At 35.6% G+C, this 21,129-nt stretch overlaps 1 protein-coding gene across 2 annotated transcripts in view; it reads right to left on the minus strand.

Annotated features, from left to right (window-relative positions):
* The window catches only part of LOC148954059 (luc7-like protein 3), a 51,427-nt gene that overhangs the window by 19,124 nt on the left and 11,174 nt on the right, over positions 1-21,129 (minus strand). For both annotated transcript variants that reach the window (XR_016141474.1, XM_089085775.1), the window contains exons 2-5: positions 19,066-19,311; positions 16,059-16,262; positions 15,026-15,181; positions 662-843 (exon numbers count right to left, since the gene is read on the minus strand). Coding sequence is in view for 1 of the 2 variants with exons in the window: in XM_089085775.1 (XP_088941901.1) it covers positions 662-843; positions 15,026-15,181; positions 16,059-16,262; positions 19,066-19,311 (788 nt within the window). In the remaining variant the exon portion in view is untranslated. The remainder of the gene's footprint in view (positions 1-661; positions 844-15,025; positions 15,182-16,058; positions 16,263-19,065; positions 19,312-21,129) is intronic.

The following is a 21,129-nucleotide window of genomic DNA, read 5'->3' on the forward strand; positions in this document are numbered from 1 at the left end:
TAATAATCAAAAAAACAAAAAAACAAAAACAAAAACAAAAAAAAAAACAACTCCTGATTGAATAACTTTTTTCTCCGACAAAACAGCTTTTAAAGTTTAATAAAAAGAAGAAAAGAATAATAATAGAATAAAACATCTGTTTTTTCATTACCTGTTTCTAATATATTTTTAAAATTCCCCGCTTTCAGTTCTTACAAACATCAAAATAAAACAGGACTGCCGCTATGTTTAGTGTGCGCCTGAATGCTCTTAAAATAACCAAGAAAAGATGATGACATTTTTTCTCCCATAAATTTCCTGGTAGCTCCCCCCCTAAAATAAATTCTAATGTAAGCTTGACATACAGTCCACCCGTCGATTCCGGCCCATCCCAGTAGTAAGGAAATAAATGTAAAAATTTTTATGAAGTTATGATAAACAAGGATACAATTCAAGGACGCAATTATAACAGTCAAATCAAAATATATCCAAAAAGAAACAAACTGTCAAAAAAGAAGAAAAGAAAACAGGCTATACTATGCATAAGAAATACATTTTTGAAGTTAATAAATCAGAGACAAATGGACTTGGTCAATTGATCCGTCGAGATAACATTACCAAACCCTTATCGCGCTGACGAGGTAATACATAAGAGAAAGAGAAAAGAAGAAAAACAACTTACCGCGAGCGATCTCTTTTGCTGACGGACTCTCGGTCTCTTCTCGAGCGTTCTTCCTCCATTTCAACTCTTCGCTTCTTTCTTTCTTCTTCGTCGTGTCCACGGTCCTCTCGTTTTTTCTTCCACTCTTCACGCTCCTTCTCTCTAACTACTTCTTTTTCTTTTCTTTCATTCTCCCTCTTTTCCTACAAACAAGTAAGCCAGTCAGAAAGCTACACTTCCTCACTCGCATATATTTCTGATACACTAAACCTAAATATTTCTTCTTGAAGCACTAAACCTGATACCTTCGCCTTTTACGTTAAGAAGCTTTTTCCACTCCCTCTATTCCCTATTTACAATCGACAAAGAGTGGGCCCTATCATATGTAAATCAAAGGCGTAATAACCGCATTAAGTAACAATTACTATGCAAGACAAATTGAGAGGTGACTGAGGCGGATAAATAACAGTTTTTCGAAGGAGAACTGCTCTTAACTTTCTATGAAGAGAGCCGGTTCCATCACGAGAAAGATCAGTCGGGGAATAAATTCCTGGGACCCGAAGTAAATCATCAAATTAAATAACAACATTATGGATTGTTCTTTAAAGGCAAAAGCGGAAATTAATACACGTTTTAAGACCCATTTTCTTAATAAAGCTTAGAACCTTAGCACAAAGAGCAGGGGGTGGAGAGGTGAATAATTTCCCGAGATTTGATCAGAGAGGACATGGTTAAAAAAAAATTTATGACAAAAAGGTTTAAATTTTTATGTAATAAATTGCCTGAAGACTACAAACCAGTGAAGTAGTATTCTGTAGAATACAACATAAAACATATTAAAATCGTTGCCAAAATCGTCATTCTAGTTTCTTGTCATTTTCATTTTTTTTTTTTTTTTACAGGGCAAGTTTCCGAGACCGGTCAAATGACACAAACTTCGGACTCCGAATCGCTTGTATCAAGTAACATTTCCTTGTCCGTGATTCGTGAGTGAAACGAAAACAACGGTAGTCTACAAAAGGTAGTTTGCAAAACTGAAAGTAAGGAGCTACATTAAAAACTTACAACAAACAGAAATTATTCTGTATATGAATAGAACTGCCCCTTCCTCAACCCTCGCTCTTTACGCAAGTCTTAAAGCTGTTTAAAAATTCTTTTCATTCAAAATCAAGGGCCCTTGTATTTCAGCAGTCTTCCCTAAAGAATCATGAGAAAATTTAAACTTTATTGTAAGGAGTGAGGATTTTAGCGTAAGGGAACTTTAGCGTAAGTACACGGTAAAAAAAACGTACTTTCACGTTGACAGCATTATTTCACGTTTGATCAGCGTACTTTCTAGTTGTTGGATTAGCGTAAAAATAAACTTTTTTAGTGTATAGGTACTTCTGCCGTGTTTTTACCTTCCTCGAATATATGTTTTAACTCGTTCAGTGTACTGGGAGGAGCTAATGACAATCAACTGTTGCGAAAATGGGTCATACTGCGGGGCATGACCGATGCAAAAATATCTTGAAAGTAGGTTGTCCAGGTTTTGATCTATTGGGATTAAAAGCTACACAAACGAAGACCTTTCACTTGTTGTTGTGGACTTATTTCTGAAAGGTAAGTTTTTTTTATGTTTTTTTTTCTAGTTTTATATAAGTCTTATGAACTTTGCAGATAGAATGGTAAAATTCTATTTTAGCTACTTTTGTCTATCTTGGAAAGAGGTTAGGTTAAGAAAATGAAAGATTCAGGGATGCGTCTACAGGCTAAAGTATGTACCGGGAAGGTGTTTTGAAGTATTTACCTCCACTCCTCCCTTTAGAGGGTCCTAACCATTGTTGACCTTTAAAAATATATGTGTTATAAAAGTGAAACCTTGTTAAATAGATATTCTGCTTAAATAAAGTACAACAAAATTCTTTTCAGCTTCACAACTTTGATCAATCCCAATTTATAATGTTTTAAATATATGCAAATATATTTCCTAAATAAAAAAAAACCATTGGTACGGCTTAAAATTCTACTCAAATAACAGGAATTGCATTTTCAAAACTAAGGCCAGAGACAATTAAGGTTAAAAAATTTAAGGTTAAAAGTTGTTTTGACAAAATTTCAATAGGTCACGTGACCTGTCATGTAGGCAAATTTCAGGAGCCTCTAGAGGCAAAAAGAGTGGAGGTAGTTGCTTCAAAATACTGTCCCGGGACAGACTTTAGACTGTAGACCTATCCCTGAAAGTTTATTTGTTCTAGCTTAATTCCTTTCCAAAATAGCCAAAAGTAGCTAAAGTAGCATTTTTAGAATTAAACAATGCTCTCTGTGATTCTAGGCGTTTACCCCTCCCTGGAAAATACCCCTGCGTAAAATACCCAGTGGGGTATAATATTCAATGGGGGGTTTTTTATGGGGGGGGGGGGTAAACGCCAGTGACCACCCTCTGTACAGTTGCGGGCATTTGCGAAATCAAAAGGGAAAGGGGATTCTTATCAGAAAACACTTTTATAATACACAATTAATATACGTAAAAATTCTATCAAGAAGATTTAATGTTTCTTTCGATTTTTATACATGTTGTCAAATAGTAATTAGATAATATATTTATCCGACTTCAAATAGATTGTAGAATTGTACTAATATAAATTAAGCAGATTAAGTGACATTTGAGTTTTGTGTTAGCTTCAAGAGGAGGCACGGGATAAAAGTCATATACAAAGGAGCGTTGGCCTTTGGGTCCCGGCTCCTTCCAATGTCAAATTGTCTGATAATCGAATCCGATATTTTACGAATCCTCATCTTCGCAGAGAAGTGTAACATAATGGAAGTGTCTTATTTTTATTCTTTAAAGAAATCATGTGATTCAGAATTCAATCCTCCATTTGAACGTAACAGCCACTTCCTCTGGAAGCTCCGGTCAGAAAATTAGAAAATTTTGGAGTTTCCACATTGCATCCCACACTAAACGACAAAATTGCAAAAGTTTTCACATGCTTTAGTACATTAGAAGTATTCTAGTAGTTGAGTCAGAATTCAGAAATTCTTGTTCACTAAAAGTTTTTTCTGCACCTTTATTTTTATGTCAAATTTGAAACATATGAAAGATGTTTTGGCTTTTACACCACTAATGGGGGCTGTTCCGTCTTTCTGTTTTAGCCTGCCTGCTAAGAAAATGGCTGAAATACATTACTTTGTTGACTTCTTTTTTTTTTAGAATGAGCTTTAGTTTAGTTTAACATACTAGATGACAATTCACCATACACGAATAGACTAACTATATTTCTTTCAGAAACAATTTCATCATAGAACATGCTCAGTATGGTTATGAATTTTTTGGATCTGCATTCAAATATTTTGTCATACTCATGATGAACATAAATTATCAAACCATGATCTGCTACAAAAATATAAGCATTTATTCTATTTGCTTTATTACTTGTTCATTCATGCTTAAGTTTCTACTCAAAAGAGCGTGAGAGGAATATTAAGCTACAAATTCAGGACGTGATTATGGAGCAGGGGGGGGGATGCGCACCTAGCATTGTCTAAAGCCATATTTTCCAGGTGTGTATATTGTCAAACTTCATTGCAGATCTGATCTTGATGGCATCAAAGTGCAGAACTTGTTGACAAATCCTAGTTTGTTCATTTTGTTCATTGGAACTTCACTGCCTGCGAGAATATACATTTCATGTTAAACAGCATGCCAGTCTGTTCGCAAAATTCTTTTTATATGTATCTTGCTTTCTCTTTTCCGTCTCAATTTTGCGCGTGAAGTTCTAAATGGTAATTGTCCGGGGTAAATTGTAACCAGGATTGAATTGTCTAGAGGAAATTACCGTCGGGAGGGGGATCTCTGACTGGACGTGGGCCGGACTTACAGGCATTATTTAAAAAATGGTCATAAATTAAACAAGAAAACAAGTTTTTTCAACTGAAAGTAAAGAGCAACATTATAACTTAAAACGGAGAGAAATTATTACGTATACGAAGAGGACAGCCCCTCCTCAACGCCTTGCTCTCTACGCTCAAGTTTGAATTTTGTTTCAAGTCTTTAAGAAGAAAAAAGTCTTTTAATTAGAACAATAAGAAGATTTTTTTAAAGCACTAAAATACTTTAGCGTAAAAAGCGAGGTATCGACAAGGGGACATTCCCTTTCATATACGTTATAATTTCTGCTCATTTTAAGTTTTAATGTTGATCCTTACTTTCAATTAAAAAAACTTGTTTTTCTATTAATTACATAAGGGCCCATTTATGCCGTAGAAATATTTATGGTGCCTGATTTACCTTAATTATGCTATTGATGAATATGGAGCATCAGTCAGTACGTTTGTTCAATTGGATTGCTTAGGTGTGGTTGGATTCTTCACTTTTTTTTCCTCCCCATTGGTTCATGATGTTCTCCTTAACCTCACAATAATTGCGAAACATTTGTCTGCGCGAAATCCCCAATATATATTTTCATTCGTGTGTACTTATCTACTTTAAAATTGCTGCTTTTATTTTTTACAAACAATGGTAAAACAAAATAATTTCTGAGACTACACTGGCTAATCATGATAAAACATAAAATCGCGAAGAAAGGAAGAAAACGAGGACAATTAACAGCCAGTGTAAAAATCAAAAAATTATGCAAATATTTGTCTAATATATGGCTACAACCTACGATTATGACATCATTGCTCTATTTTTAACATGACAATTTTTAAATATATTTGTCAATTTAAAGTCGAAACAAAACTTCTATTAATGATAAAATTAAACTTGATGAAACCTATATATTTAAAATCAGCATAAAATCCAATTTTTTTGATGTATCTATTGGTATCAAAATTCTGTTTTTTAGAGTTTCGGTTACTATTGAGACGAGTCGCTCTTACTTTACAATTAGTCAAACAACCCCCATTCTAAGTAGTGGTGTTTGTATAATTCCTTGTTCTTGTGTTTTTTTTTATGTTGGTAGAACCCAACAGCAATTGGGGGAGAGCTTATCTGAACATAGGTCCTCAATTGACAAGGCCATGAGGCTACGTCAAAGGCCTGAGGTTTTTATTCCGCCTTGGCTCAATATGTGTATGAGAGTCCACACCATTTTCATTTTGTTTGACGAAACTTCCCTTGTTCCCCCCGTTAAAGGTCTCACGCGACTTTTCAGGGAGGCAGTTGAGATAAAAAAAAAAGCACATTCACGAAAAGGTAGCTCTAAATACAGACACTGGAGAAACTTTTCTAAGTCCCATTTATGATAAAATTATAAATTCTGATCGTTTTTATATACATCCAAAAAATTATATTGTGCAATCAAATAAAATCTCTGATAATAATCTAACTGGAGAGCGATTGGCCTTTAAGAGTGCTTTACGTAAAATAAAATTGTAAAATACCATTTAGACTTGTGTTTTTTATTCAGTTACCCTTTCACCGTTGCTGAGAAAGGTTCGTCCAATTTTAGTTTTGTGTTTTTATTTTAAGGTTTGGTTTTTTATATTTTTATCAGTTTTATTTTGCACTAACAACGGTCAAGCGGAGGTCGTGACCGAAATATTTGCATAATTTTTTAACTGACTGTTAATTGTCTTCGTTTTCTTCCTTTCTTCGCGATTTTATGTTGTATAATGGTAAAACAGGTTTTATTGCCCTTTAGGTTTTTCGTTCATAAGGTTTTTAGCGTAAAGAACGTTTACCCCTGTTGCCATCTCTGTTTAAAGCTTGGGAGACGGTCCAAACAGTTTTTTTTTCTTTCAGGTCAGCAGGGCTTTCGACGCAGGATCGTCGTTTATGTTGACCTGGTCGATATTTGCGAATACAACACAATGCTGGAGGCCCTACTTACATGGTACATGACTTACTGGGTTTTCGACATCAAGTACGGCAATCAAAAAGGCTTACTCACCGTCATGGAGAGGTTTATTACATAAATTTAATTGAATAGAATAACTTTCATCTATGAACATACAATTTTTTCTCCAAGCAAGTTTTCCAGCCTACTCAAGTACTGCTCATACCTCTAAAAAGCAAATTTGGTCAAATTCTGCATTTTTCTAAATTCTGAATCTACCAATAGCCACAAGATGAGCTTCCACTTCGAAATTTGACCGTTTTCGCAAAGAAGCAAGCTTTTTTTTTAAATCTTATTGATCAGTTTTAGATTCCTTCAAATTTTGCAAGTTGTAACTTTCGTTTCGAGCATGCAATCCTTTGCTTGTAAGCAAGACCTTAACTCCACCCAAACTTTGCATAAATCATCCGTAAGTCCCACCTTAAAATAAAAACCCTCACCCCACTCCTTCTTGACTCCTGAATAAAACTTCAGGGAAACTGAGCTATCTTTTTGGGTCAATTATGTCTCTATTTCCTGGCCTCCTTAAACTCTGCTGGACTAATTTTGCAACCTGTTCTACCTCCATCTTGCTAAAACTAACCTAGCCTACAATGATTTTAAATCACTTTTACTTGATATAACCAAGGAGTCATCCCTCTTTTATATTCTACGTCTTCCTCCGAAAATAACATCCTGTCTTCGCTACTGCCGTTCCTGGAGATATTGTTAATCACAGCTTGACCTAATCTGAATGCTATACATACTGACATTATTCTCCCACTGAATAATTACTTATTGTTACGAAGAACCCTTCCTGATTGTAGTAACCTTATGAACTATCTTTGCAGGTATGTTGCCAAGATTGAACCAACGAAGAAAGCTCTCCTACCAGCAAGAGTCAGGGAATTTTTAAACAAACTTTAAAACAATTTTTCTTGTTTTTATTGTAATTTCTTAGTCAGATATATGTGATATTGATTATATTGAGTTATATTAAAGTTAAAGTTATATTAAAGTTATGTGTTATATGAGTTATATTATATTATTGAATAATAAAGAAATAATTGGATTCGTTTGTCTTTTTCCGTAGTGTTTGGTCTGATGGTCATGTTTTTAAGTTGATACCAATTAGTCAAAAGTGATAGTCCAAGACTGTTTATGCTTTTTTTCTCGTCATGTAGTTGGTTTTCGTGTACAGTTTTTAATATACTGGGCAGGAGCAACTGCAATGGAAATAGTAGAGGTTTCGCTTGGCAAGTTTCACTTTGAATTTAAACTTTGTATGGTACGATGGATCAAGGTCTTTTCGCACTTTTTTCTACTGCCATTTGACTTGATATTTTCCACAGAAGTCTGGATCTGTGTTTAAATCCAGCCTTTCAAACAGTTCATGGTGACGAACTGTAAGTAAGGAGTGACCCGGCACAATAGTCACTGAAACTCTAAAAAATAGAATTTTGATACCAATAGATACATCAAAATAATTGCATTTTTTGTTGATTTAAAATATATAAGTTACGAGCCTGAAAAAATTTGCCTTATTTTTGAAAAAATGGGGAAACACCCCCTAAAAGTGATAAAATCTTAACGAAAATTACACCATCAGATCAAGCGTAGCCTATCAGAAAACTCTTCTGTAGAGGTTTTAAGCTTCTATCTGCAAAAATGTGAAATTTTTTATGTTTCGCCAAAAGAAAGATCACGGATGCGTGTTTATTTTTTTTGTTTTTTTTTTCTTTCCAGGGGTGATCGTATCGATCCAGTGGCCCTAGAGTACCGTGAGAGGGCTCATTCGAACGGAAATTAAAAGTTCTAGTGTCTTTTTAAATTATTAAGAAACTGGAGGGCAACTAGGTCCCCTCCCATGCTCTTTTTTCACAAAGTCCCCCGATCAAGATTTTGAAATAACCATTTGGTTCAGCATAGTCAAAAATTTAATAACTATGTCTTTAAAGATGACTTAATCCCCCAAAGCCCCTGGGGAAAGGGCTGCAAGTTGTGAATTTTGCCAATTGTTTACATGTAGTATTGGTTATTGGGAAGTATACGGACGTTTTCAGGAGGGATTTTTTTAGCAAGGGGGGGGTCGGGGGAAGGGGATTACTTGGGACGATATTTTCATGGGGGAAGGGATATTTCTATGAAGGGAGCGCCGGATTTCCAAGCATTATTTAAAAAACAATCAGAAATTAAGTTAAAAAAACAAGTTTTTTCACCTTAAAGTAAGGGGCAACATTAAAACTAAAGTAAGGAGAATATTTAAACTTAAATTAAGGAGCAACATAAGCTTCAAGGGTCATTCTTAGAGAATTGGAACAACTTTCGAACTTAAGCGTAAAGAGCGAGGTATTGACTAAGGGGCAAACCCCATCATATAGATTATAATTTTGGTTTGTTTTAAGTTTTAATGTTGCTCCTTACTTTCAGTTGAAAAAGCAGTTTTTTTTTTGTTTATTACATTAGGATTTGATTGCGGTACACCTGTCTAACTACTGTTTTCTAGTCGTTTGACAACCTGTTTGCTACTGGAAACGATTTAATTGTAATACAACTGTTAGATTATAGACTATTTTTACCAATTGTTGAACAATAATGTTGGTTTGAATAATAGTTGTACATAATGTAGTTGTACTATATTAATTTTACAATTAATCAAATTGTAAAGGCTGCAATTCCAAATTTTAACTCGGAACCCTCCCCGCTCCAGAAAAAAATTATTTTGTCCTGACCCCAAAAATCTTCGTGCAACCCCCCCCTCCCATAAAAAACTTGTATGGGTTGCCCCACTCTTAATGGCTAATCATTATCCATTTACGCTAAGGGAGTTTAATTGTACGCCAAAAAATCAAGATGCGGAGGCTTCTTTGGTAGGTAAAAATGAAACTAGAAGGCCACGCCTTTCACGCCAAACAAACGAAAAATTTCGATAAATGACTGTAGTTTCGCAACAGAAAAGGGTAATTTTACGTTGAAGAATTGTAATTTCAGGATGACAGGGATTGGCTATCTCGACTACAGTGGGTCCGCCCATAATGTTAAATCAGTCACAATCTACGCTAGAATACCTTATATTTAACCCTCTGACTGAAACACGCTGAATTAGCGTCCGTTAGTAAAAGTACGCTTTTTTAGCATAAGGCCCACTTGTTGCACCATAATTTAGCGTAAAAGTACGAACGGACTTTTTACCGTGTAACTTTAGAGAGGAAGGGGCATCCCTCCTTATATAACGAATATTTTTGTTCGTTTCAAATTTTAATGTTACTCCTTACTTTCAGTTGAGAAAACACATTTTTTATTATTTAATTTCTGAGTGTTTTTCAAATCATGTCAGGAAACCCCCTTTCCTCCCCCTTGTTACATTTCTCGTGGAAGATTTTCTCCCAGCAGAAAATTATCCCAAAAAGATTTGTATATTTCCCAATAATTAATACTATATGTGAACATTATAGAGCAATTGCATAATTTATAACCCTTTCCCCACGGACTATGGAGGGTCATATCACCAAGAAAAGCCTACTTATTGGACCTTTCGATATGCTGAATTACATGGCTAACTTAAAATTTTTATCAGATGTCCTTGGGGGGAAAAGGGCGTGTGAAGAGGGCTAGGTGCCCTCCAGTCTTTTTGGTCGCTTAAAAGGGATACTAGAACCTTTGATTTCGGTTTGAATGAACTATTGATTTCGGTTGATCTCCAAGAGCCATCAGTTCAGAACGATCACCCCCTGAAGGAAAACAACAACAAATTAATAATAATAATAAAATAAACACACATCCGTGATCTTTCTTTTACAAAAAATCATATTTTTGTAGACCGGATCTTAAAACATCTACGGTAGAGCACTACGAAATGTTGAATCTGATGATGTGATTTTCGTTAAGACTGCCTAAAATTCGGGGAATGTTTCACCCCTTTTTCGAAAATCAGGCAAATTTTCTCACGCTCGTAGCTTCTAATGGGTAACATTAAATTTAACAAACTTTATAGATTTGGAATAAACATAAACATCAAATTCTTTAAATGTATTTTCGACATTGATAGTTTATCAGAGGTAATAGAGTTGCTCTAGTAAAGAAAGAGCCATAAGGCTTAAATATTTTACTATTATTCATCTTTCTTTCCCAGAGGCAATTCACACGGAACGGGCGGTCACATATACTTCGGAGGGGCTCATTCGATCGAAAATTAGAAGTTCTAGTACCATTGTCAAGAGTCAAAAATATTCGGAATGCAAACAGCCTCCCCTCCTACACCCTCTTCCCCAAATGCATTCAATCAAATTTTAGATAGTCCTTTGTTCAAAATAGTCCAAAGAACAGATAAAAAGGCTTCCTCGTTCGACAAAACCCCTCAAAGCCCAGGGGCAAGGGCTGCAAGCTATGCAAATTGTCTATTGTTAACAATAAGGTTTTTATTGAAGCGACGGCCGTATAAACTTCGGATGGAGCTCATTCGATTGGAAATCAGAATTACTAGAGCACTTTTTAAGAGTCAAAAAGTGATTGGACGGCATCCACCCCTCCCATGCCCTGTTGTTCAAAACAGTCTATATAGATAACAACTATGCCATCGTGGTTGACCCCCCCCCTAAATATACCCTGGTACTAGTGCTGTAAGTTATTCAAGTTAAAGTAGCTAATGTACAAGGTTTTTCTGGAAGAGGTGGTCGTATAAACTTTGGAGGGAGTTCTTTCGTTTGGAAATCGAAAATTCTACTTCACTCATTCAGACTTCAAAGGGATAGAAGGGCAACCAGCACCCCTCTACTCCCCCACCACGCCCTTTCCCTCCAAATCCATCTGATAAAAATTTGGAGATAGCCATTCAATTCAAAACAGTCCAAAGATCAAATATCTATGCTTCAAAGTTTGACACACACACCCCAAAACAGGTGGAGTAAGGGCTGTAAGTTATGCAAGCTGCCCATTGTTAACATACAAGATTTTCATGGAATGGGTGGTCGTCTGAGGGGGGTTGTCATACTCAAAAACATAATTTCCAGACCCTTCAACTACGTTCGGGCTGTGGGGGGAGTGTCATCCTAAGACTTTTCAACTACGTAGAACAAAATAGTTATCCCAAAATTTTTATTGGATGTGTTTGGGGAAATGGCGGGCGTGAGGGGGGGGGGTTAGTTGCCCTCCAATCAGTTTCGACTAGCCTATTAAAAGGGGCACTAGCCATTTCAATTTTTAATTGAATGAGCCTTTTTTGAAGTTTCTGCGACAATATTTTCTAATAATCGGGAGAAATGGTGGGCCTGGGAGAGGTGTTATTTTTCTTCCAATCACTTTTGACTATTAAAAAGGGCACTAGCCCTTCAAAGTTTTGAATTTTCTGTGACGACGCTCTCTATAAAAACCTTATATGCCTCCAGGGCATAATTTACAACCCTTGCCCTGAGGGGTGTGGTGGGGGAGGGGTATCATCCTCAAAGACATAATATCCAGTACTTTCAACTACGTTGAAAAAAGATGGCTATCTCAAAATTTTGATTGGATGTGTTTGGGGAAATGATGGGCGTGAGAGGGGGGTTTGTTGCCCTCCAATCAGTTTTGACTAGCTTATTAAAAAGGGCACTAGCCCTTTCAATTTTCAATTGAATGAGCCTTTTTTGAAGTTTCTACGACAACATTTTCTATAAGAAACCTAATTTACCCCCAGGGCATACCTTACAACCATTGCCTTGGAGGCTGTGGGTTGTCATCCTCAAGAACCTAATTTCCAGAACTTTCATCCACGTTGAACAAAATGGCTATCTCAAAATTTTGATTGGATGTCTTTAGGAAAATGGCGGGCGCGAGAGGAGGGTTAGTTGCCCTCCAATCACTTTCGACTATTAACGAAGGCACTACCCCTTTCAATTTATAATCAAAGGAGCCTTTTTTGAAATCTCTACAAAAACGCTTCCTATAAATACCTTATATCCCCCCAGGGCATAACTTACAACCCTTGCCCTGAGAGCTGTGGGGGTTATCATCCTAAAAGACTTAATTTCTAGAACTTTTAATTACGTTGAACAAAATAAATATCTCTACATATTGATTGGATGTATTTGGCGAAATTGTGGGAATGAGAGGGGATTAGTTGCCCTCCAATTACTTTCAACTAGGCCACTAGCCCTTTGAATTTCCAATCGAATGAGCCCTTTTTCATGTTTCTACGACATAGCTTTCAACAAAACCTTATATGCCCCCAGGGCATAACTTATAACCCTTGCCCTGAAGATTGTGGGGGAGTGTCCTGCTCAAAGATATAATTTCATGAACTTTCAACTGCGCTGAACAAAATAATTATCTCAAAATTTTTACTGAATGCGTTTGGGGAAATGGTGGGCGTGGAAGGGGTTTTAGTTGCCCTCCAATCACATTCGACTATTAAAAAGGACACTAGCCATTTCAATTTCCAATCGAATGAACCCTTTTTGAAATTTCCACGACAACACTTTCTATAAAACCTTATATGCCCCCTGGGCATAACTTACAACCCTTGCCCTGAGGGCCGTGGAGGGGTTGTCATCCTCAAAGACCTAGTTTCCAGAACTTTCAACTACGTTGGACAAAATGTCTATCTCAAAATTTTGATTGGATGTGTTTGGGTAAAAAGTGGGCGTGAGAGGGGGTCCGTCCAATCACTTTCGACTATTAAAAAGGGCACCAGCCCTTTGAATTTCCAATCGAACGAGCCTTTTTTGAAGTTTCTACAACAACGCTTTCTATAGAAAACTTTATATGACCCCAGGGCATAACTTACAACCCTTGCCCTGAGGGCTGTGGGGGAGTGTCCTCCTCAAAAACATATTTTCGATTTGGAATTCAACTACTTTGAACAAAATGGTTATCTCAAAATTTTGATTGGATGTGTTTGAGGAAATGGTGGGCGTAGAAGGAGTGTTAGTTGCCTTCCACACTTTCGACTATTAAAAAGGGCACTAGCCATTCCAATTTCCAATCGAATGAGCCCTTTTTGAAGTTTCTACGACTCCTTCGATACGAAGTGCCCTGTTCTAAAGGAAAAAATAATAAATAATGCATTGTGCCAAGATCGTTTTTTTACTTAGGCAGTGCGATTGCGCTGCCTATGAAAGCGAAGTTTTGATTAGTTTATTTTTGAGATTTCGTCAAAGTTGGCAATGTTTATTAAAACACTATTTTCAAAAAGTAACAGTGATTAGTTAATATTTTATTGCCTATGCTTAAAACCTTCGTTTTAAATGTTTTCTATGTATTTCTATCTCTTTGTTCAATGTTTCTTTTTACACCCCTAAACGAACTAGTATTTTATGTTAATCTTTTACACGTTTATGATTGTATCTTAATCCTCATTTCCTACTCTTCATTATCATCTACAAAAAGTCACAAAGAATGCATGACCCCAATAGATGGTTCAACCCCAATTTTTTTGACAATACCAAGCTTAAGTCACTCGCATTGGTGATCAGAAGTACAAAGGCTAAAAATTGTGCAAAAAATATTAAATATCAAATTTTTCTGTAGATGGTGAACAGCTTTTTATTTTTTTACGGCGGGGTGGTTTTTAAAACTTAACATTTTGTGCATCAACATTTTTACATCGTTTTAACTTCAAAAGATTTATAAGAACTTTAATCTCCAACAGATATTAGATTAGATTTACGACCATTTCCACTACCTACCTATGACGTATAGTTGTTGAGGTTGTTGATATTTCTTTGTTCGCAAGTTTATCGGAGCAACCTATTATGCGTCCCCCGCCAAGCCAAATCCTGGATCCACCCCTGCCCCCTCATCCTCAAAATAGAACCTGCGTTCATCTATGCCTTTAATACTAGTTTAAAAATTGGTTAACACCAAACTCTTTGTGCCACTTCTTAGCTGCATCACAAATAGACCGAGTAATAATAAAATAAAACTGCCGATTATTTTAAGCCATATCTACGTTTTTCTTTTTGAATAATCAGCAAATAATCTGAATTTGCTGTATATTGAGGAGGGGGCTCCGGACAGCTGAAACCTCCTCTCGGAGAGTTTTTAAGCAATTAGAACTGTCCTAAATGTAGTTGATTTGGCTTTAACTAACGGAAACAATAATAATAATAATAATAATAAAACAAAACAAGGCTGCTACCTTAAAAGTTTATTTGTTAAATAGTTGTAACTTATTTACAATATTATAAAATGAAGCAAAAATACTACAACAAACAGCGAAGAAACCCTTCCGCCCTGATGACCAAATTTCAACGTAGATCCACAATGCAAGAGAAACAACTTGTAAGATCGAAGAACAGGTAAATCACTCCACTCCCTGAGTCAAAGACAAGTAAATAAGAGGTAGATAAAAAGTCTAATATTAGATGGTAAATATATGGTTTAGGAAAATATATGAATAAGAAAATAAAGGCAAAAGCTTGCCCAAACTTTGTTAACAGCCCTACAAACAGCAAATATGTTGTCAACTGCTCCTCAAATCGTTCAAATAGATGGATCCCAGGCATTGATTTTAGAGCAAGATGGACTTTTAGACAATCTTGATCAAAGTTATAAAAATAAAATATACAGTATTTCAGCCTGATAAAAAACTAAAAAAATTGGAGCTTACCAGGATTTCATCGATAGCTGACCTGAGTCTTGTATATCCAACATGCATTTTGCCCTGGAGATGATCATCTAATCGCGACTGAGCATCACCAATAATAAGAAAAGCTCCACAAACAGTACAAATCTCCATCTGTTTCTCTTGTGCAAACGGATCAACCTGTAAACAGACATTTTAAGAAATCATGATTTTACAACTACATTTTTAGTGTAATTTGAATTCCAATCCATTTTTCCAGACTACCAAACGGTTCGGATTTATATCTTCATTTTACTTGAACATTTTAGAGCAATAGTTTCGACTTAAATACATTTCAGTAACATATCACCATATACTTGTTAAAAAAATATGTACAAGGACAAACGTCATTTTCAAAGATATAAACATTATATTTGGTCAACTGTTTCCTTAACACACCAGCCAAATTATTTAAAAGCTAATCAAAATCTCTTTTCTGCCAAGCCTAAGTCAGTCTGGTCTTAAACAACAAACCACACTTAGAAATAATACGGACAAATTTTCTCAAGACAGTGTAATTCAAACTTTAAATGAATATTTCGGTCCTATGTCCAAGGGCCGTCCTCAGTCCAACACATGCGAAAATATAAAAAAGAAACTTACATTAAAATACGAACTTTAAAACTAAAAATGCTTTTAATAAACTTGTAAAACAGCCCTAGTATCACTACTTCAACGAAATTCAACCAGGATTGGTTGAACAAAGAGTCATGGTTCAAGAGTTCAAGAGTCCTGGTTGAACTTCGCTGAAGTAGTGATGCTAGGGCTGTTTTAAAAGCTTGGACCAATTTAGACATATGCCAAGTCCTGGCACAGTGTTATGTAATAAAACGATAGAAAATTAAAGCTAATACAAAGCAAAGAAAATCATAAGTACAAACAGGTTCAAGCCTAAGGGAGGAGGGGTGATGAAGTAAAAAAATATACGCATGATACATATTGTACAAAATATATGCATATTACATTTTGAAAGCCCTGACCAGTCTGTGGGGAGGTGTAAAAAACAATATTTACTTACTCCTGGATAGTTCTGAGCGGTCCCATCAAGTTGTTTTCTGAATTGATCTCTTTCCTCTTTCAACTGATCACAAAGCTTCAGCAATCCTTGAGCTTGCTCAATATTCCCTTCACACCCTTCTTTTTCTGCTTCTTCTATTAATTGGTTTATCTTATCAGACAACAAAACCACCTTTTCTTCACATCCTTCTCGATCATTAGAACCCTATAAAAAAAACATACAGAAAAAACAGGAAATAATACACATTTAATTAATATTATGTATGGTAGTCACATTGGTGGATTGTTGCTCAATTTGCCCATCCTTTTAGATGATTTTCGGAATTAGGTGATTTGCTTCTAAAGGTGAGTATCCAAGAAAATCACCAATCCAAGACAAAGAAAAAAACGTTGTTTTTTTTCAGAAGCATCAGTAGACTCAGAAGACAAGTTTGTATTTAATTCAATAAAGAAGACTTAGTCTACCAGCAATCCATTTTTAATTGCTAAATGAGATTTTTTGTTGTGACTTTCTTGCATTTTTTCATAGGTAGTGCAACAGTGCTGTATAAGTAAAGAGCGATGTGGGCACAATGTATTTTTCTTTTGCCAAGGCACTTCGTATAGAAGGAGTTGTCATAGAAACTTCGGAAAGAGCTCATTCGATTGGAAATTGAAAGTTCTAATGCACATTCTAAGGGTCAAAAGTGATTGGAGGGAAACCAGCCCCACTCCCTGCCCATCAATTACCCAAACACATCCAATCAAAATTTTGAAATAGCCATTTTGTTAAGCATAGTTGAAAGGGCTGTAAGATATGCAATTCGCCCATTGTTTACATACAGCTTTTATTATTGAAAAAGGTGGGCATGTTTGACATTTAATATCCAAAAACACGAACTGGATTCAGGAGAGCCTTTCAGAAAATGTTAAGGGGAGTCTTGAGCTAAATCAAAACATTTTATGTGCACACGGGTGGTCAAAAGAGCGTAACTCAGGAATGACTGAGTGCCAGGAAATTCAAGGAAATGATAAGGGAAATGATCAAGTGACCAAACTGGCAATATTTGCACCCTACTTCTAGCACGACAACTACTGCTTCTGTAGGGATTACTACCAAAGCTGAGGGTATTGAAGTGAAAATTTGAAAAATGTTGAGGGGAAAGTTGAACTAGATCTAAACATCTACTAAAACTGAAACAAATGAACTGGCCAAATAGGTTTCTGAAATATACTAATATTCTGGTAGCAGGAGATTCAAGATTCATAGATATCACATGACATTTGTTAGATTTCATCAATCCTGGTCTTGTCTTATGAATGAAATTAGTGAAACAGACAACAAGAGCCTGACATTGCTCAATAATTCACTGAGCTGCATCAGTGAAGTTTTTAGATATTTATCGAGTCTTTTATTATATCACAAACAATATGGATATAAGCTTGAGATTCTCCGAGACGGTGCTTAATGACACTTCTAAGGGAAAGAGTATATATCTTTGTGTTTTAGATCTATCAAAAGCTTTTGATATTCTATGTCATAGTCAGCTTTTTTTTTGCTCTTCATGGCTGTGGCGTTAATCTTTTGGTTATAATGCTTCTTTGTCACTAACATTCTAATTCTTTTCTTCAGCTAAAATCAGCACCAGCTACTATTATTAAATTGAAAAAAGATTTAAGGCAAGGTGGAGTTTTATTTCCGGCCCTATTTAAAATATGTATTTCAGGAGTTCTGGCAAAGATATCAGCTACCTATCTCTCTGGTTTGTCTGATGTATCCTGTTTTGCCTATGCTGATGACCTGGTTCTTATAAGTCGTACTAAAACTGGTTTATCTAATATGGTCAATCGTGTTGGTGCCACTTTTTTTTGGATATATGCCTTTCTCTTAACGTGGATAAATGTGAATTTCTTTCTTTTAACAAAAATTCTAGAACTTCCCATTCTTGTAGTGGCTTTACTATCCCTCTCGTTGATTCTCTTCGATGGCTCGGTATTTCTATTACTAACCGCCTTCGAAGCTTGCGCCAGCGCACAGTCTCAGATATTAATAAGAAAATCCAATTAGGATATGCTAAGATTGTTGCCATAGAGGTAAATATAATAAACTTGCGTTGGCCAAGCTCTACTCAACTTTCTGTGACCATTCACTACTCTTTGGTTCTAGATTTTCCCCCTTTTTAAGAAAAAAGAATGAAAAAGAATCCAGATTAGTTATTTTAGATTTTGTAAATTTTTATTGTTTCTTCCTCCATGGACAAAAACCGGGTTCTTATTAAAAATTTCTTGTTCCTGATATTGCAGTAAAACTGGAAGTACTACACAGAAAGCTTTCAAATACAGCTTGTATCCGTATCTCTCCGCACTACCGCCTTATCGGTTTTTTTTTTAGTCATAAGTTGTTTTTCTTTTTTGTTTACTTCAGTCTTAAGTCTTGGGCCGTTCAACCGTCTTAGCCATCTTTTTTTCGTAAATAGTTTTATTTTCTTGTGTTTCTGTGTCTTGAATGTTTTTTGTTTTCTTTATTTACTCTGCTCTTTAAACTTTTCAAGTTCTCATGTATGCAGTGTTTTTTCTTCTTTTTTTATACTCCACAAGTAACATCTTTGTACATGAAAAATAAATTATTATTATTACCCATCTTTAAGTCTTATGCAATAATGGCAAAGCAAAACCTCTCCTAAAAGATCGGACGCATTAGTGTAAACCCATGTAAAACAGAAAACTTTACACTTAGTTAATTACAGTCAGCTTTTGAAGTTCTACTGCGATTAACATCTCAGCATATCAACCCATCTCTTTCAGGTAGGCCATTATAAAAACAATTAGCAGAAGATTATAGTGACAAGGACCCAAGCTAAGAAATGCGTCCCAAACTACAGTACAGAAAAGAATGAAAGGTTTTTATGAAGAATCTTAGAATAAATATTCACTGGTCATTATTTTTTCTTTTCTTTCTGATCATTAACAGGAACATAAGATAAATTAATTATTGTCAACTGTTAGATTTTGTACAGGAGGGAACTTACCTTTTCAGGAAACTGAGTTTGCAGCCTCTGCTTTCCTTTCACAATCCTTTTATCAACCTCTCCAAGAATTTGTCTAGCATACCTAATAAAGTCATCTTCAAATTGTTCTCTAGTTACAGCAGATGCATCTTTCTGGTATTTCTCCCTTACCATGTCATCATGCACTTTCCCACAGATTCCTAAGTCTGCTTTAGTGTTGGTGAACAAATCATGTGGGCAAAATACAGAAGTATAATGTTTACACACCTGTAAAATAAAATATACTTTCATTTACGCTGATATCTTTAATCATTGCTTGTATGGCCATGACAAAAAACAATCAAGCCAAGTAATACTTGCAAGTCTAGCATTTTGACATACTGATTGTAATCTGGCTAACCAAAAGGCAGTATTAAAAACTACTCTCTTAATATAAAAAAAACAAAAAAAACAGAAGAACGTACTAGACCCCCCCCCCCTCCCACAAAAGACTTCTTATACTCACTAATTGGTTTTAAGATTTTAACTAATAGAAAATAACTAATTGATTTTTAAAGTGGGAGTCTAACATTAGACTCCTTATTTTATGCTCTTTTCAACATAATATTCATTGGCTTGACAATCCACCCCTCGCCCCATTTTTAGATATTCTGATTGCCCCATATTTAGCCCTCCAATACCAGTCAACTCTAGACTGGTGGCTCTAAATTGTAGTTGAAGTGATTTAAACTGTGAAGGTAAATCTTTACATGATTCCATTAATGACTTTGGGACAGGGTGAACACACTATTTAATGTTTTTTTTATGATCTTCCAAACACAATAACCATTTTATCTGCAAATGCACTCTCTCTCTCTCTCCTTCATGATGGTCCCATATATATAGCCTATATAGGATATAGGTTTGCACAAAACTAAAGATAAAACTTTTAGACAACAAAATTCTTACTTTAAAATAAATATGAAGCATGTTTCTATCAATCATTTGGGGAGACTCAGTACAAGGAGTTATGCTAAAACAAAATGAGAGGCATTTTCTCGTTGCTAAGTTTATATTCTTTTTTTTATGTCTCTAGTCATCTTTATGACAATTCATCCCCAGCCCTCCCCCCTGATGGTCCTAGATATAGCCCTAGGTTATATGAAAAAGTAACACAAATAATGATGGAATCCTAAGTTTATAAAGTACAGTAACTATAATTAATCCTATTTCCTTGCTTTATAGTAATCATATTTCCTTGTTTCAAATCATGAGCCGCCTCCTTCTCCCTCACCATTCCTGAAAGAAACATCAAACTCCCATAACTTCATTACTAAAGATGCCTGGAGAAAAATGCTTCATCCTTAATAGTTGGATATTACCTTAATTATCTTAAATTGCAGCTATGATCAATCTAAGGATTTCTCCTTGTAGAGCTCTAGAATGATGAATTGAGTTGTATACAAGTTCTTTAGTGACCAGGTGCTGTTCCATGAACAGTAGCATCAAAATTGAGTTTACACTCTCTGGAGGACCACTCAGCATCCAGCCTTCATTTGAAAACATCAACAGATTCAATAGTACCTGTTTCATTAGATAGTTTGTTCCAACTGTTGACAGTTTCGTGATGAAAAGAATTCAGTGCAGACTGCTTGACAAGTTTTAGGTGATCATCTCTAGCTCTTGAGTTGGGAGCAACAGTAGGGGATAATGCTGGGAGAGTATTAGCCTTCAATAACTTATAGGCTAAAATGGCATCCCCTCTATTTCTTTTGTAAATAAGTGTATATTCAGCTTTGATACTCTTGCTGGGTAGAAAAGCTCTTAAATGAAAATATCACTTTGGTGGCATGTCTCTGCACATCTTCAAGAACTGTTGTCTTTTCCAACTTCAAGCTTAGGATGCACAAGCCCCTTATATAGAAGACTGATGACTTCAAGGGAATGAGCGGAAATAGTATGCTTAATCAATCCCATAGTTGAACTAGCCCCAGCAGTAGACCTCTTTGCATGAGTGCTGAATTTTTCGTCCATTGTCAATAGTGACAGCTATATCCTAATCATTATTTACAGAGGAGAGCGGGTGGCCTAAGAAAAAATAAAAGC

Source organism: Artemia sp. Qi Xiang Cuo, chromosome 3, assembly GCF_049724085.1.
Source record: "Artemia sp. Qi Xiang Cuo chromosome 3, ASM4972408v1, whole genome shotgun sequence".
Lineage (NCBI taxonomy): Eukaryota > Metazoa > Arthropoda > Branchiopoda > Anostraca > Artemiidae > Artemia > Artemia sp. Qi Xiang Cuo.